Source organism: Dermochelys coriacea, chromosome 1 (assembly GCF_009764565.3).
Source record: "Dermochelys coriacea isolate rDerCor1 chromosome 1, rDerCor1.pri.v4, whole genome shotgun sequence".
NCBI lineage: Eukaryota > Metazoa > Chordata > Testudines > Dermochelyidae > Dermochelys > Dermochelys coriacea.
The window spans coordinates 260776730-260794596 of NC_050068.2; the positions used below are offsets into that span (position 1 = coordinate 260776730).

General features: G+C 52.9%; 2 protein-coding genes across 21 annotated transcripts in view; one reads left to right on the forward strand and one right to left on the reverse strand.

The window, feature by feature from the left end:
• The window catches only part of SGSM3 (small G protein signaling modulator 3), a 61790-nt gene extending 48073 nt beyond the window's left edge, over positions 1-13717 (forward strand). For all 9 annotated transcript variants that reach the window (XM_043502112.1, XM_043502107.1, XM_043502115.1 and 6 more), the window contains 9 exons: positions 128-182; positions 823-872; positions 3754-3906; positions 4126-4196; positions 4649-4697; positions 5113-5198; positions 5922-6044; positions 8277-8337; positions 9024-13717. In XM_043502112.1, the coding sequence (XP_043358047.1) occupies positions 128-182; positions 823-872; positions 3754-3906; positions 4126-4196; positions 4649-4697; positions 5113-5198; positions 5922-6044; positions 8277-8337; positions 9024-9107 (732 nt within the window). In that variant the 3' untranslated portion in view covers positions 9108-13717. The remainder of the gene's footprint in view (positions 1-127; positions 183-822; positions 873-3753; positions 3907-4125; positions 4197-4648; positions 4698-5112; positions 5199-5921; positions 6045-8276; positions 8338-9023) is intronic.
• MRTFA (myocardin related transcription factor A) overlaps positions 13667-17867 on the reverse strand; it is a 177968-nt gene continuing 173767 nt past the window's right edge. For all 12 annotated transcript variants that reach the window (XM_038393094.2, XM_038393103.2, XM_038393071.2 and 9 more), the window contains one exon: positions 13667-17852. In XM_038393094.2, coding sequence (XP_038249022.1) covers positions 17338-17852 — 515 coding nt within the window. In that variant the 3' untranslated portion in view covers positions 13667-17337. The remainder of the gene's footprint in view (positions 17853-17867) is intronic.

Here is a 17867-nt window from a genome sequence, read left to right on the forward strand (position 1 = left end):
GTGAGATGTGTGGGGAGGGAAAGCCTGACGCCAGCCCTGTTTTGCCTCCTTGCTCCCGTTCCATGGCCCTTGTGAGTCAGTGTTTCTCTTGCTCTCAAATCTCCATCTCTCCTCTTCGTTCTTTCAGATCATATCCCAAAAGGATGAGCACTGTTGGGTGGGGGAACTGAATGGACTGAGAGGTGAGAACAGACAAGGCTGGTGGGGGAGGGGAGGCTGAGGGAAAGCTGTGGGGAGGGGGAGAGGAGGAGTGGAATTGCTAATGTTACAGATGCTGCTGCCCTCAGCAGTGGCTCTGGCAGCTGTGCCCGCCCTGTCTCAGGGAGCCGTGTGGGTTTGCCTTTTGTTTGAGTTTCTGCCCCTGTAGCTAAAGGCTCTGCTGATCCCCATTGGGGAGCTGCCTGGGAATGCACATCCCATCCCTGTGCATGGCTAGGAGGAGAGAGGGCTGTGGAGGTGGGGTGGGGCCGCAGCTCCTTGCTAGGCATGCTCATTATTCCCAGAAGATGCAGCAGCTGAGGTGCACTTTCACAATCAGGGTGAGGATGGGTAGGGGGCTGCTCTGGAGCACGGGAGCTGGCGCTGTCTGTGGTGCTTGTAGGGAGAATGCCCTTCGATGACATCAGGCTTGCAGCTGTTTGGCTTTTCTGACACACACTGAGAGGTTCCAGTGCTGCTTGTTTTCTTCCCCAGGCTGGGCCCACAGGGACACGCCTCTCTTCTCCTCCCTCTCCCAGGATCTGCAGCCAGTCTGGGTTTTCATTCATGTCCATGTGAGGGTTTCCCGATGTCTCAGACTCACCCTTTGTCTCCTCTTTGTAGGTTGGTTTCCTGCAAAATTTGTGGAGGTCTTGGATGAACGGAGCAAAGAGGTAAACAATTCCTGTATTTTATAGGTCACCTTGCAAACCCCACTGTCCTTCTTACCAAAACCCATGCGTGTCTTCCCTGCTGCCATCACTCCTTCTAGCTATGCACATTTATATGCCACTTTTCCTCTGCCCCGCTGGCAGGGCATAGGGTAATAGTGTGGCCAGATGGTGATAGTATCCTTGGGCATTTGCTATATGTTTGCCCACAGGATGGTCGGAGATGGAGATCCACAGCATGGGATGGGAGGGAGTCTTGTGCAGTGACTGAGGTCCCTGAAACCACAGTCTGGCCCAAGGAGAGCCCAAGAAGTGACATCCTGCAAATGTTGCAAAATATTAATCTTTCTGTAGCCCCTCCCACCCCAGAATCTGTGTTTCACAGCCGTGAATGAATGACACGCACACACCCTGTGATGGCCCTGTGAGATAGGGAAATCTCTTATCCTTCCCCATTACAGATCATAGAATAGAATATCAGGGTTGGAAGGGACCTCAAGAGGTCATCTAGTCCAACCCCCTGCTCAAAGCAGGACCAATCCCCAACTAAATCATCCCAGCCAGGGCTTTGTCAAGCCTGATCTTAAAAACTTCTAAGGAAGGAGATTCCACCACCTCCCTAGGTAATGCATTCCAGAATTTCACCGCCCTCCTAGTGAAAAAGTTTTTCCTAATATCCAACTTAAACCTCTCCCACTGCAACTTGAGACCATTACTCCTTGTTCTGTCATCTGGTACCACTGAGAACAGTCTAGATCCATCCTCTTTGGAATCCCCTTTCAGGTAGTTGAAAGCGGCTATCAAATCCCCCCTCATTCTTCTCTTCTGCAGGCTAAACAATCCCAGTCCCCTCAGCCTCTCCTCATAAGTCATGTGCTCCAGTCCCCAATCAGATTTTGTTGCTCTCCGCTGGACTCTTTCTAATTTTTCCACATCCTTCTTATAGTGTGGGGTCCAAAACTGGACACAGTACTCCAGATGAGGCCTCACCAATGTCGGATAGAGGGGAATGATCACATCCCTCGATCTGCTGGCAATGCCCCTACTTATACAGCCCAAAATGCCATTAGCCTTCTTGGCAACAAGGGCACACTGTTGACTCATGTCCAGCTTCTCATCCACTGTAACCCCTAGGTCCTTTTCTGCAGAACTGCTGCCTAGCCATTTGGTCCCTAGTCTGTAGCAATGCATGGGATTCTTCCATCTTAAGTGCAAGACTCTGTTCTTGTTCTTGTTGAACCCATCAGATTTCTTTTGGCCCAATCCTCTAATTTGTCTAGGTCCCTCTGTATCCTATCCCTACCCTCCAGCGTATCAACACTAAACTGGGAGGAGAGGTGATCTGCAAACTTGCTGAGGGTGCAGTCCACGCCATCCTCCAGATCATTAATGAAGATATTGAACAAAACCGGCCCCAGGACCAACCCTTGGGGCACTCCGCTTCATACCGGCTGCCAACTAGATATGGAGCCATTGATCACTACCCATTGAGCCCGACAATCTAGCCAGCTTTCTATCCACCTTATTGTCCATTCATCCAGCCCATACTTCTTTAACTTGCTGGCAAGAATACTGTGGGAGACAGTGTCAAAAGCTTTGCTAAAGTCAAGGAGTAACAGATTCACTGCTTTCCCCTCATCCACAGAGCCAGTTTTCTTGTCATAGAAGGCAATTAGGTTAGTTAGGCATGACTTGCCCTTGATGAATCCATGCTGACTGTTCCTGATCACTTTTCTCTCCTCTAAGTGCTTCAGAATTGATTCCTTGAGGACCTGCTCCATGGTTTTTCCAAGGACTGAGGTGAGGCTAACTGGCCTGTAGTTCTCCGGATTCTCCTCCTCCTTCCCTTTTTTAAAGATGGGCACTAGATTAGCCTTTTTCCAGTCGTCCAGGACCTCTCCTGATCGCTATGAGTTTTCAAAGATAATGGCCAATGGCTCTGCAATCGCATCCGCCAACTCCTTTAGCACCCTTGGATGCAGCGTATCCAGTCCCATGGGCTTGTGCTCGTCCAGCTTTTCTAAATAGTCCCGAACCACTTCTTTCTCCACAGAGGGCTGGTCACCTCCTCCCCATGCTGTGCCACCCATTGCAGCAGTCTAGGACCTGACCTTGTTCGTGAAGACAGAGACAAAAAAAAGCATTGAGTACATTAGCTTTTTCCACATCTTCTGTCACTAGGTTGTCTTCCTCATTCAGTAAGGGGCCCACGCTTTCCTTGACTTTCTTCTTGTTGCTAACATATCTGAAGAAACCCTTCTTGTAACTTAACATCTCTTGCTAGCTGCAACTCAGATAGGAGTTTGAGGCACACAGTGATGAATTGACTTGCCAAGGGTCACAGAGGCAGTCTGTGCAGAGCCAGGAATAAGTCCCACATCTTCTGACCCAGAGTTTTGGGTGTTCACCTAAAGAGCATCCTTTCAGGGGCCTTGCGGATGTCTGGCTTCCCACAGTTCAAAGTCCCCTGCCTGGAGAGAGATGTATGGACTGCATCGGGCCCTGAGCGTGGCCAGGGAAGCAATTAGCTCTGTGAATGAGAGACCCTCAGCTGTGGTCAGTGAGAGCATGGGGAGGGGGGCCTCTCAAGAGCTAAGTCTTGATGGAACCAGCCCTGCTCCCCACAGACCTGCTAATCCGGACATAGGTACAACCCAGCAAAGCAAGTTCTGTGCTCAGGCACCAGCTTCCAGTCCCTGGGGCTGTCGGCCCTGAGCAGGGTAGGGGAGCATTTAGAGTGGGTGACAAAAGGAGACGGAGGAGTCTGGGTGGGAGGGCCTGTCTGGAGAAGAGGTATGGCTCTGTGTCCCCCACCCCACACCTTTGCTCTGGGGGGCTGTCTCCATCTCCGAGAGGCTAAGAGCTAACTCCTTTCATTCCTCAGTACTCCGTTGCTGGCGACGACTCGGTCACAGAAGGGGTGACAGACTTGGTTCGAGGGTCGCTCTGTCCAGCGCTGAAGTCTATATTTGAGCATGGGTTAAAGAAGCCGTCCCTGCTGGGGGGGCCCTGCCATCCCTGGCTGTTTATCGAAGAGGTGAGAGTAGCACTCAGGGACAGGGGATGTAGGGATAGCGGGGCTCTAGTCCAGCAGGACCACAGGAACACAGCCTTCACTCGGCTTTCTTCCTTGCTGGGCACTTTGGGGTCTGTCCTGCCTCTGCTGCGGGTGGGGTGCTGCTGCTGGAGGCTCTTTATGTGAGGGCGGGGGTGCTATCGAGGGCCTGTAGGTCTGACTGCATCCTCTTCCCGTCAGGCCGCCGGACGGGAGGTGGAACGAGACTTCGACTCGGTGTACTCCCGCCTCGTGCTCTGTAAGACTTACAGGTGAGGCTGCTCCAGTCATACTGACAGGCTCGCATCCTCCTGCCCCAAGTCCTCCTTGTCAAGCCTGCACTCCTCTCTCCCACCTGGAAAGGTCGTGCTTTTCTTCTGGGCCATGACATGTTCCTTCTTCCGAATGGGCAGGGCCGTGCATTGCCCCACCTGGGACTGCAAGTGGAGCCATGCTGACACAGACTGCACATGGGGCTGACAGGTGGTTCTTGTCTCTAAAACCCCCCAGTTCCCATGTGGTATGGCTGTGGCTGTCTCTCAGCCCCTAGCAGTAGCCAGCATCAGGACCCACAGCCCCAGTCTCCTGGTGGCAGTAGCTGAGCTGTGTGTTTCTCCAAGCAGCATGGCTCCCATCTCTGGGGTGCGCTCCTGCCGAGCCGTGTCTTGCCTGAGTCGGCAGATGACTCTGTGGGGTAACGTGGGTCTCTGCTTTGGTTTTATAGACTGGATGAAGATGGAAAAGTTCTGACTCCAGAGGAGCTGCTTTACCGGGTGAGTACCTTGCCCTGCCCGCACGGGCCAGACTACGGTTGCTAGTTTTGGCTGGATGTATTCTTGGAGAGTTCATCACATGACATAATCTTTAATTAAAGATTAACCTTTAATTCCTGGAGGCTCCAGACCAATCCTGGAGGGTTGGCAACCCACCAGACCCACCTCTGCACCTCCCCTGGTCTGCGCAGCCTGTTCAATTGTTCTGAGCGTCTCCCAGCAGGTGGCGCTGTAGGGAAGGCTATGGGAGCTGTGGTCCTGGTGATGCCTACAGAAAGTGGTAAACAGAGCTCTGGGATGGCACTGAGCAAAGGGGAACTGCAGGGAGAGTACACGTGCACTAGGCTGTGTAGCTGTAGCGGCTCTCCCTGTGGGACCCCCCAGGGGAACGTAGTAACTGCCTCCTCCCTGGCAGGCAGTGCAGTCCGTGAACATGACACACGACGCTGCGCACGCTCAGATGGACGTGAAACTTCGCTCTCTCATCTGTGTTGGACTCAAGTGAGTCATTCAGCCCATTTCCTTGAGCGTTGCTTCGGTGATGAGCTTGGGGCAGGCTGGGAGTGAGTAGGAGGCGGGACAGTGAGGTGAGGGGCTGGGGCCAGGTTGGGGTGGGCAGGGGATCTGGGGAGCAGCCAGGAGGTTGCAGGGGGCTTGGAACAAGCTGGGAAGCGGTAGTTATTTTAGTCTCCTCCCGCACACAGCTTGTGTCACCAAGCTCTGTCCTCCCCCAGGTGGCCATTAGGGATGTAAATATTGGTTAAAAAAGTTAACCAGTTAAATGATTAAAATTATATCTGTTAACCGTTAACTGATGTTGGTCCGGTAGCGGGGTGACAGGGGCTGGGGTCTCGCCGGCCTGCTGTGGCCGACGCCGTTCCAGCCCCCCCGGCGCAGCACGGGGGTTAACGGTTAAGTTCTGGTTAACGGTAAGCCTAATGCTTACCAGTTAACTGTTTAATCTTCTACATCCCTAGTGGCCACCAGCACTGGGCGGGAGCAGAGCACTGACCAGAAGCCAGTGCCTTATTTTCAGGTACTCTCAACCCAGACTCTCCCCTGAGGGAGCAATTCCCTAGTGTCCTCCCTGTTCCTGTAGGGGAAGAGAATGATGGGTTGCGGTCAGGGGTTGGATTGGAAACAGTGTGTCCCAGAGAGAGAGGCCACCCAGTCCTCTGATGACGGCCCTGGCTGCTAGTGACTCTTCCCCCTCCCTTCGTGCAGTGAGCAGGTCCTGCACCTGTGGCTGGAGGTGTTGTGCTCGAGCCTGCAGACAGTAGAGAAATGGTTCCATCCCTGGTCCTTCCTGCGCAGTCCTGGCTGGGTACAGATCAAGTGTGAGCTCAGGTGAGTATGGCCCCACGTGCTGCAGCACCCTCCGGGCCTTTGCTGGCCCCTCGCTATTGAGCATTCAGCTGGCTATCGTGCTGCAGTGAGCAGGTAGTCTGCCGTTTGTGTAATCTGCCACAATAACCATTCGTGTCACACCCACGTCCTCACACAGCTCTGCCAGCAGAGCTGCACCCCACTCCTGAGGGTTTCCTCCCAAACGCCCCGGAGTGGCAGCTGCTGTTTACACTGTGTTTGGCTGAATGGGACTTTCACTTTCTGATCAAGAGCAGGGCCTGGTGAGGGTATATGTGGGAAGCAACATCTACACATAGGTGGCTGCTACTTTCAGGCCTCTAGCTGCTTTGCACTGAGCCTGCTGTAATGGAGCAACCCGCAAAACCCCTCCCTGCTCGAAGGATCCATGTTCCCCGGAGTCTAGCACCTAGTGGGGCTGGCCAGTGTGAATCCAGCAGGGAGGAGGAGCTGCTGACAGTGCCTGAACTGGGACTGGTAGCGAGATGATTTGTTCCCCAAGGGCTCAGCCAGGAAGCGTGACTGGCTGCAGGCTCAGCGACTGGAGGCCTAGATGAGGGTCAGCCATCAAGCCAGCCAGAGGACAAGACCCAGCTTAAATGGCAAGATGGTGAGGGAACTTGGCTTCAACCTAGTGGCAGATCTGAAGCAAACTGAATGGCTTCTTTCCGTCCCCATCCACACCTGCCCTGCTGGGGGAGCAGCAGGTGGGTTTGGGCTTCCCCACCCCCAGCACTCCTGTCCCCTCCAGCACTGCCTGTGGGGAGGGAAATGAACCAGTTCCTGGGAGCTCTGCTGCTAGCTCAAGGACCAGCTCCAGGCCAAGCCTGTGTCATTGACACACGTTCCATCACTGCCTCTGCCTCTCCCTTCTTCCTGCTGGAAATGGCTTGTGCCCTTTCACCAGCCAGTTACTTCCATCCCCCTTCACCGGGGCTGGATTGTGACAGGTTCCCATCCCAGGAGCTGGCAGCCAGCCTGGAGCAGCTGTGGTGTTCCCATTGCTGCAACTCAGGGTCCCCCATTCTCCTTGGGATGTTCTTGAAGCAGGGAGAAGGTTTTCCATTGAAAAGGCCGTAGTTGTCTGCATGTAGCTGCTTCTTTGCTCCTGATACCCCACACCCCAACCCTGCTCACCGTCAGGACATGAGAGCAGGTTCCATTGGAAACTCCAACCATGCAACAAAACAGCCCAGCTGAAGGGACAGTGTGTGGCAAGAACTTTCCAGCCCTGACTGGGCCAAGTACCGAGAGGCCGTGTGAACGAGGAGAGTCACCAATGGGAGAGGCTGAGACTAAGCCTGCCAGGGCACGGGTGGGATGTACTGTGGGGAGCTGAAGCCCAGGATCGAATGGAGGCAGCTCTCTGTTGCTGTGTAACGAAGGATTTGCCATGAACACCTTTATCGGCCCCCTAGGTTCGGTACTGTCCAGGGGAGGGGGCCCTGAGGAGCTGTTGAGGAATGAGCGAGCACCTGCGAAACTCTAGTCCCAGAGCTGTTGCTGCTGGGCCTTGGCCAACTCACTGAGCTCAATTTCTCCATCGGCACCGGGGGAGGAGGCTCAGTGCTCTCCATCCTCCCCTCGCTGGGCAGACATTAGCTGTCTGTAGAAGGGTTTGAGGATCAGCTGCCATGCTTCTGTTTGACACTGGGATAAGCTCAGCTGCCTCTGTTTCTCTCAAGCGGTGTGTGTGTGGTGAGAACCCCAGCCCTGGGGGATGAGGGCAAGGCCCAATGAAGGTATTCCAGTGCTTGAGGGTTCCCCTCCGCCCCTGCTCTGGGTCCACTTACTGCTTGGAGTGGCAATGATGAACGGGGGTCCCCGCTTCCTGTCCCAGAGAGGTGGGCAGAAACAGCTGTAGAAGCCCCAGGGTGTATTGGGTTGTTCTGGACCTACTACACCCTCCTCCTCCTCAGACATATAGTCCTCTGCTGGGTGGTGGGGGCAGGGCCCCAGAGCAGTGGATGTTGTTGTTAACTTCCCATTAAGATGCATGGGGCAGTTCACACCTCTCTGAACTGTTGTTTCAGGCTGCCTGCAGACTCAGGCAGACATCTCTGCATGAGTTGAATTAGGTCATGTTTTCAAGCTTTTTTCCACAGCCTGAGGGCTAGAAACATGTCTCTTTTTTGCTAATAAAAGCTGCGAGTCTGCTACAGATGCATGGCATGGATGGTTTTGTAAGGGCATAACCATTGCCTTGTATTGCAGGGTCCTCTCCAGATTTGCATTCAGTCTCTCTCAGGACTGGGAACTTCCTATAAAGAGAGAGGTGAGTAACCAGGCTGAAAATGGGCCTGGACACACACACCCCCCCTTGCCCCAGAAGTAGCCTGCCCTCCCCATTTCCTGGCATGTTAAATAGCCCCCACGCTGCAGGCAGCACTTTATTCAAGAGGACTCGACCCAAATTGACACTGAACTTGAGGTCTGGTCGTCTCCCTGCCTTGTGAGCCAAGGAATAGTCCCTTCCTGGTGGAGCAGAGCCAAGGCGAGGCCCCTCAGCTGTGCAGGGTCCTGTAGGTTTTCGATCTCCTGCGAATCACCGACACCATCCTGGGTGTTTGAAAAGAGGATCAGCTTCTGCCCCCCTGGGGTGGGGGTGGAGCAAATTGCAGGCTCTTCCCACACCAGTTCTTATTCATACCCCAAGGACCGTGGCTTCTCTGCTTACTTTGTCCTCTCTTGGCTAGGAGAGAGAGGTTCTGACACATTCAGCTGCACCATCAGCAAAGGGCCAGGGCAGGTGGTCTCCCTGAGCACCCGTTCCCTGTTCCCTCCATACCCCAATTAGACTGCAGGGTTGAGACGGTGGGCTTGGTGGGGGAGAGAGCAAGCAGCGGGGAGCAGCAACTGCCTACAGAAGTCACTTCCCTTCTCCCCCACCTGCACGTAGAGTCTGATGACACCTGCATATGGCTGCTTAGTGACTCTTGGCCCTTTCCTGTCCTCCTGCAGGAGAAGGAGAAGAAGCCGCTGAAGGAAGGAGTGCAGGACATGCTGGTGAAGCACCATCTCTTCAGCTGGGACATAGATGGCTGACCCAACCCACTGTGGACCTTCTAGACTGCCACACGCAACACACACTCTCCTCCCGTGACTCACCCGTGACTGCTCTCAGCCCAGCTGAAGCGACAGCCTCTCCAGCTTGGCGGGCACTGCGCCTGAGGCAATGGGTGGGTGGAGGGCTGTGTGTGGTTAGTCTTGCAGGCAGAAATCCTTCCCCCAGCCTGTGCAGCGCACCCTGCACCAGCTGCCCAGCTCCCATTCCCATGTGTTCCCTTGCCCCCAGCGCTGCTCGTGGGGGAGACACTCCACTGGCCAGATCTCTAGCTTCCCTTTTGCCCCACCCTGCTGCTGCTCTGGGAAGGGTTCTTATCTGCCTCATGACCCCCTCTCCTGCCGATCCTAAGGCCAGTGAGCAGACCTGTGTCTCCGTACCAACATTTCCAAGTGCCGCTGTAGCTCAGAATGTGAGGGCTGAAGAGGCAGCTTCTCCTGGCTGCTTGATAACTGCGGGGTCTGTTGTGGCTCGGGGGGAGCTGTGTGTTTCTCACCAGCCTGTGGCAGGAAAAGGGGGAGAGGCAGCAGAACCACTGGCTGGCCTCAGCTTCCCTGTCACTTGTGCTTTGGGAGCCTCCCTCTGTGAAAGATTTTTTGTCTTGTTGCCCTAGTACTGACAGGGACAGATGGGGGTGCTGACAGGATGTGCCTAAGGGAGCAGCCAGTTACCAACTACAACTGCTTTAGGGGATGGGGCCTTTTCTCAAAAGTGTGGAGGGAAGCCCTAGTTCTCCCCTAGCCTGAGGGAGTATCGTGCTGTCGGTTTAGCTGCTCGCTGTGTTGTTTTAAATTAACCAAAAAGCTGTAAATGATCTCTAGACATATCTGTATATTTTGGCATCATCTTAGCTCAGGAAGTGGGTTCAGGCCTGAACTGGCTCAGGGAGACTAACTCAGCCCCTACCCTGTGGGAAGAGGCTGAGACTGCAAGATAGGAGTGGAGCATCACTACTTCTGTAGGGTAGCTCTGTTCCATGGAGTCTGTGACGTTATCAATGAAAGCACTTGTTTGTGAGCACATACTATTCATGAAATAACACTAGATTCTTACTTTCCTTTAGCCTTGGGGACTGTAAATAAAGTGCATCTTGGGAGAGCTTTGGTGGTTTTCTCCAGCAGGGGCTGGCGGGTGAGCATATTGCTTTGCTTTTGCAGGTGTTTGTGGGGTTTAAGATGGATGCCTGCTCTCTGTGCTCCTGGAGGGAAAGAGGAATGCTTTACAGGAGCAGTGAATTAGTCTTGATCTCACTCAGTGACCCTGAAATCATCTCGTCTCTTTTGTCCCTGTCTCCAGCTGAAATGGGTCTTAATCCTTTACAGCTTGGTTTGGAATTTAGCAAATTGGACAAGGCTGCACTGTGCAGTGGTAGCAAACAAGAGCAGTGTGATTTATAGGCACATGGAATTGTATCCCCACCCCTGTGGGGAAAGGTGCCCCTCTGTGTTGCAGAACAGAATATTCAGCTGTGGGTACTGCATTAGCACCAATTCTACAGTGCAACAGTAGGGCCAGGAAAGACTAGGGAAACTGTGGCTTCCTGACTAAAGCAGGTACCAGAACTAGTGAGAGCATAGGGGGACAGAATATTCAGGACACCTCTAATGGTGGACGTTTTGTCAGGTTTTAAACTGTACAAATAAAAATCACATTCCCTGCTACTTATCAGTGTAAAAAGACCCAGCAGGAAAAGCTGTTCTGAACTTTTTCATCTGTCAAAAAGGGAAGGGGGCAAGGCAACCACATGCCTCAGTGTAGGGGGGTGGGGAAGAGAGACTGTATCAAAACAGAGTCCAGGGCTGAACACAGTTAAGAGGTAAGGTGCCCTTTATACTTCCACAAGGGAAGCAAAGAAAACAGGAGAGCCTCATGTGACAGCTCTTTAGGAATTGTGTACTCCTGTGTCCTAAACACGACCGATGGAAACCTCAAGAAGGTTGGAGACAAATGGGAGAGGGTAGGGATGAGCACAGGGCATGCCAGCCTGTTTCTACTCTAGCAGGACTGGATCCATTTGCAGGACACCTGCTCCTGGGGGGTGCTCCACTGTAGTATGTGCACACACCCTACACTCTTACCAGAGACTAAACAGTGTTGCAGTACCACACCTTGTCCTCCAAGTGGGGACATACAGGGCGGTGTAAACCCACTGCTACTCCAATTCCTTCTCTACTATAACACCTGGAAGACACTGCTGCTGAGGGGAAGAAGAGCAGGAGGTAGAACACCCTGAGGCATAAAGTATCTTGAAGATCTCACATTACTGTACAGCTAGGTAGCCTCTCTCTGACCTGAGGAATCTCCTACACTGGAGCCTCCCTAAGCAGTAGGTCAACACAGAGGCGGGTGGTGAGGTGAATTAAAGACAGGTTGGAGGACTGTCACCCAAGGTCATGCCAGCTGTGGATGCAGGGCTGATGGTGTAATGTTTCACAAATGTGTGAATCAAGGAGCAGGTTGCAGCTCTGTAGGTTTCTGAGATGGTGATCTTCTTAAATAGGGTTAGAGCAGTGGACTGAGCCTTTGCTTGCGGAGGGGGATATTTCACAGCAGGTCAAGATACAATCAAACCCTCCTCGACAGGCTGAGTCGAAATCAGCTGTCCCCTCATCCTTTTGGCCAAATATACAGAGTCTTAATCCTGGCCGGGTAGATGGCAAGGGCCATACTTAAATCTAATGATTGGAGACTAGCTTCTGCCTTCAAGGTGGTGGCTGAGGATAAAATACCGGTAAATGGCTGTCTTGGGTGGTGTGAAATTCCAACAAGTCTTTAGGGAGGCATCAAGGATGGGGGTGCAGCGTGACCTTGTCACGCTAGGACATAGTGGATGGTGGATCTGCCATGAGACCCCCCCCAAGTTCTCTCATTCTTCTGGCTGAGGTGATGGCTATCAGAAGCAAGTCTCAAGGATGAGAAAGCAGGGACTTCGCAACTGCTGGTAAACCACTGAAGTATCTGTGTGAGGAGAGAGATACCAGAACCACAGCCATTCTTCACATGAGAGGGAGCAAGCTCTTGGTCCTCACCAGTTTACATAATACATAACTGCACCGATGTCCACCGTTATCCTGACAGAGGGGCCCTTTCTGTCAGAAATAAGTGCTAATATGAGGAGTGTGCTTCCCTTGGTTCCAGGATGCTGATTTGGAGCGAACTTTCTTGTGAGGACCATTTTCCCTGTGCTGTGGCATACCACCCAGAAGAGGCTTTGAGGGGAGCAGACTTGAGACTGGGGTTTCCACCTAAGAGAGGCTAATACTCCTGGAAGCACAGTGATTTGTTTGGAAAGACAGGGGTATACATAATGCTTAGCAAGGCTTGACCATCTGAGATGCAGCCTTGCATCTGGCATAATGAACATGGAGGCTGACAGGGCCTAGGAGTTGAATGCAGACAGCCCCTTGCAGTTGGTTTCTGAGGCTTCAAGAGGCTGTTGGTTTTGGTGCCCTTGAGGTGGTCATCTTGGTTCTAGATGCATCTGCTAGAGATGTCAGATAGCACCAAGGAAGGTGCCTCTTGGTTGAAGAAGTCTCTGGCAGGAGAAAGTGGCTTTCTTCTTTTAGAGGTCTTCAGCTCTGAAATTGAGTCTAGATGTCACTGGTATGGCCTGAGAGGTTGAGGCTAGAAATCAGGCCCTGAGGAGTGTTCCTTGAAGAGGAGCTTCAGTCTAGCCCCTCTATCCTTGTGGGACCTGCCCTTAAACCTCCATGCAGACTTTGCACTTGGATGGGACGTGAAATTTTTCTCAGGCACCACAGACAGCTACAGGTGCTATCAATCACTATAAGGAAAAGACCTGTGGAACCTCTGTCTTAAGTATAATCTGGGTAAGTGCCATAGACCGCAAAGGCAGAAGGGGCAAGAAGTTCAGAGCCCCTCCCCAAATAACTCAGGGGGGAAAATTCCAAAACTCACAGGCCAGGAAGCAGCTGTCACTGCAGTTGCTCCGGCTTGAGCTGTAGCCAGTTAAGAATTGGAGGGGTGATGGGTCCATATCTCCCTATGGCCTTTCAGCTGGGAGCACAAGACCCTGCACTTCACAGGCACTCACCCACTGACACAGTTATTTACAATCTTTGGTCAAGAGTTCAGGGTGCATATATGTCAAAAGCAGAGCACCCATAAGGGCACATACTAAATAACTGGATCTCCCACTCCCAGCTGAAGAGGGCAGCACACTCCCCTCTACATTGAACTAAGGGGAAGACATTTTACTAGTCTTGGAGAAATGGAAGTGGGTTAAAATCTGTCCTCAGGGGAAGAGAGGACGTTGCTGTTTGTGTGCAGGTGGTTAGTTCCCCCTCGGTGTATGGAAATGTCCCTGCAGGTGCCTCTCATCATTTCTGCCCAGTCACCAAGAACAAAATTCAACAGCATTTGAAAATGAGACCAAGCATGCTGGGAAGGGGAAGCTGCTGTAGGTACAATAATGCACCTCCTCCTCCCTTCCCAAAGACAAAAGGAGAAGGAATCTCAGCCTGCAAGGGCCAAGATGTCCCTGTATCTTTTCCCTTCACCACTGCCTACAAGACAGACCTTTTGATCATGTTTTTTCTTTATTTTTTAATAAAATGGATTTGTTTCCAAATATTTGTAACTGAAAAAATAATTCAATGTAAGGATCCATTCTCTCTCCTAACTCGTCTTTTTCCAGTTGAGTGTTCATGCTGGAGCCTATTGCCTCAGACTGTGCTGATCAGCCCTTGCTAGTGCTGCATAGTGGAAGGGAGAGTGCACGCAACTCAAATACACAAGTAGTGGTTACAGCAGAAAGATTCAGGGTTACATTCAAGATAGAACATCAGGCTTTTGTTTTGTCTGTGAGAGATGCAAAACGGTCTCTTGCGGGAACATCTCCAAGAGTCTAGAGACGTGGCTGAGCCTGCTTCTCAGCAAGGATCTTGGAGTCACTCTCTGGAAGAAAGGGTTTTAATGGGCCCCAGTACAGGCCACCTCCCCACCTGACCCTCCACCGAGAAGCAGCACCAGCAATGGGAGCCCAGCTCTAGTAGCTTTTCAGTACCAGCTACCTCAGTCCACAGAGGGGCTTAGGCCTCTTCCTATGCAGCAATAGCCCCCTGTGGATTTTGCACACACCCCCCACCAGCAGGGGTGAGCAACCTGGTGCACCTGACCTCTCCCCCTACCCCACTTGGGGAAGTGGTTTGATGCCACCTTCCTGCATTATCTCATTGCACTTTTTGATAATTTGTTTTCTGCTTAATATGAACTCTCTTGTATTTAGGTTCTTATTTGTACAAAAAAAAATTAGCTGGGGGGCAGGGATCACTGGGGTACACGAAAAGCAGCCTCCAAAGCCCAACTGACAGCCTGGTTTTCACACAACACTGGAGCAGTTTCGGTTAGGCTGGAAGCCCCTCCAGCCTGGGTCCTAGAGTTAGAGGACATGGGTTTGTTCTGCCTCATACACAATTCCTTTAACCCCAAAAGCACTGAGTAAGCAATTCAGGTGGGTGCATGTACATAGACACCATGCTCAGACTCCAAAGGGTGAAGTGATATGTAGAGTTCTGGGTAGAACAGAGGCAGCAGCCCTGGTGGTGTGAGGACCCCCCCAGGAAAAAACTGATTATTTCTACTACCTTGATACAAAAAGAGAGCTCAGCTAGGGCTATTCCAGACCATGAGAGAGAAGGCTGGTTCAGCAGTTCCATTCATGCCTGGGGGTGGGGGCGAATGGGAACAACAAGGACAGTTATGCATCGGCTCTAAAGCTCAGGACACATGGCTTCTCCAGAACACCATTGGAGTAGGAAGGGCGGCACAGCTTCAGCACTGAGCCTAGTAGGAAAAGGCCATCTGCTTTCACTGGCACGTGCAATAAGGCTAGAACAGCTAAGTCATGGCCTAATTCCATCTCCTCCCCAAACCACACAGAATTAAAATACCAGCTCTCCTCCCAGAACAAGCAGAGGGGGCTCCAGCAAAGCAAGACACACTCCCCCCACTGAGATTCAGCTACACCATGCCCAGCTGCCATTTATGCCTTGACACAGAGTAGGAGGGTGGATGCAACTGCTCCCCACTTTCCCTTCAGGAACAGCTAGAGGGGTATATACACATGTACAGAGTGTCTTCCTTAGCTACTAATGAAGGGCAGGTACCAAGAGGCAAGAAAGCAGCATAACACCCTCCCCAACCTTGAGGCATGTCTCTTTCCAGGGACAGACTCCAGACAGTGAGATTATTCAGCAGACCTACCCACTCCCCACAGGACCAGCACCTTTCTAGGGCAGAAAAGGGGAAGATCCAAACAGCATGGCTGGTTCACTTTTCACACGAGGTGATGAATGACCAGAGCCAGAACAAGCATAGAGGGGAACTAGGACTAATAAGAAGTTAAAGCAGCCCCCCCCCTCCAAACTCAGCCACAATTACCAAAGCCATGTGGGGTTGAGGCACCCATTTCTAGGTCCCATAAACTAAGCTAAAATCCGCAGCATAGGGAGTTCACAGGGATAGGGCAAAATGTGGGGTGGGAGGGAGACTGGCTGTTAAATTTCTAGTAAGAAAATGGATTTATTTTCCTTTTACTCCTCTGGGACTGGGGAGAACGTGGCACAGCCCAGCAGAGAACATCCTGCCATTGCACCTGCTTTAGGAACGCCTGAGAATAGCCTTCCACACACCTCCCAGAGCGGGGCCTGGGCCCGAGCCCTGCCCTGCCCTGCAAGGAAACATCTGCCACTGCTGCAGGGCAGCATGAGCACAGCTAGCGCTCACCGCTCAGGCTTGCCCTCTCCCCTTCATTTCTGTGAAGGCCTGTAGCAGCAGGGAAGTCTCCCTGTCCCCACAGCTTGGGCTGCCCAGGGGGTAGAATGAGCGAAGGGCCTCCTGCAGCCTCTGTGCTGGGATTCTTGGCCCACCCCAGGTCTGCGGGAGGCTGGGGGCCCGATCGAAAGAGCAGGACTTTAGCCCCGTAATGCAACTTGGGCCAAAGTCTCCTTTTGTGTAGCATGAACCCAGCAGCAGCAGGCTTAGCCTTTTCTGTGCTGCAGCCATGACTGTTATACCTGCTGCAGAGGACACACCTACCCCTCCTCCCACCCAAGAGCAGAGCCCTGCAAAAGCCACACCCCAAAGCTGAAGCTCGACCCTGTGGGATTCTAGGCAAGTACCTGCTCTACCACAAGTAACAGCACCTCAGAGCTGGAAAGTGGAGGCCACGTAGTCGCCTTCCACCTGAGTGGCAGAAAGCTCACAAGTCCCTTTGATGGGCTCTCAGCACAGCCAGAGTTTTAAACTGCCATGCCCCGCAAGCTCCTGGGGCAAGTTACTCCATTTTGCTCCTGGGAGGGCTGGGTTTCCCATCATGATCCCCTTCGCCCTGGTCTGGTTTCTCATTCTGGGTCATATGAAGGGCTTAGCACAGGCCTCTAACAAGCAGAAGTCGGATCTGCTAGAGGGAGGGTATGTCTCTGGGCACTAGCATCTGTGACTGTAGGGCTCCCCAGCGTGAAGGGTGCATTGCCTGCTCATTCCCCGCTGCCCCTCCAGCCACACAGCAGATCCTAACCTCTCCAGTCCCTTGTACTGTCTCTGGTGGAAGGTGTCTTATTGCTCGAGCGTCCCTTTGGCCTGAAGCCTCTCCTGTGAGACTGGCATGACGGCTCTGGCTGGAGGAAGAGCAGGGCCATGGTTCACAGTGCTCAAGGGAGCACTCCCCATTCCTTAAACAGCAGCTGGGAGGAATAGCTGAGCTGCTGCCTAACACAAGGAGTCCCTCTCAGTGACCATTCACCCTTCCGCCCTCCCAGAACAGCGTAAATGCCTTTGTTTCCTAATTGCGTTTAGGCTGCCCCATGTCACTCCCCTCTCCGGGCTCCCAGTTGAGCAGTTCCTGCAAGCCAAGGGAGCAGGGGAGGTCTCCCTGCCCTAGAGTGGTGTTATTTCAGCTTTAGAGAAGGGGTATAGGCAGGGAACCAGCCAGTCTCAGACCCCTGCAACTCCTGTCCCCTGACAGCTATGGTTACTGCTCTGCTCTAACCTGCTGATTGTAGCCCCAGTGAGCACAATGACCCACCAACAGCTGTGCCAGCCCTTCCCAATGGTACGAGTTTCACTACAGGAGGTCACGACTGGGGGAAGAGTTTACGCTCAAGGGGCTCATTTTTGGTTGCTTGGCCTCTCCCCCTGCCCCCATGCCTGTGCCCTCTCCCCCATTCCCTTCCATCTCAGTTCAGAGAGCTACAAGCAAGAATCCCAGTGCAGCTGCAGATCGTGTCCATCAAGGAAGTCTGTAGAGAAGAGGCTGGGGACTGCAGTGCTTAGGGGAGCAAGGCTCATGACAGGGCCCCCCGAAAGCTCCAGCCAATCCATGCTGTCCAAGTTAGCCTCAGCTAGGTCCAGGGCTAGTCCCCCTGTAGGCTCATGGGCAAAGTGCAATTCTGATGTGTCCATGGGTGAAGGCGGGTGGTCTAGAATGGCTGAGCTGCTCAGCATCTCGCTATGGAGGTCATCTATCAGGGACAAGGGCTCAGGCCCATCGTGGCCTGCTGGCAGAAGGGGGAGGCCGGTGCTGCTCTCCAGAAAGTCCTCCAGCCGGCCTGCTGTGACAGGATTAATGCAGCTGGTAGGGCCAAGGAACATCTGCAGGGGAAGCTCAGAGGAATGGTGGCTGTTGGGCGGTGAGGTGCATGCTGGAGACACTGATGTCTCCTTCCCAACTGGAGATGGCTGCTCCTTGAAATCAGCTGAAATCTCTGTAAAGAAAGAAG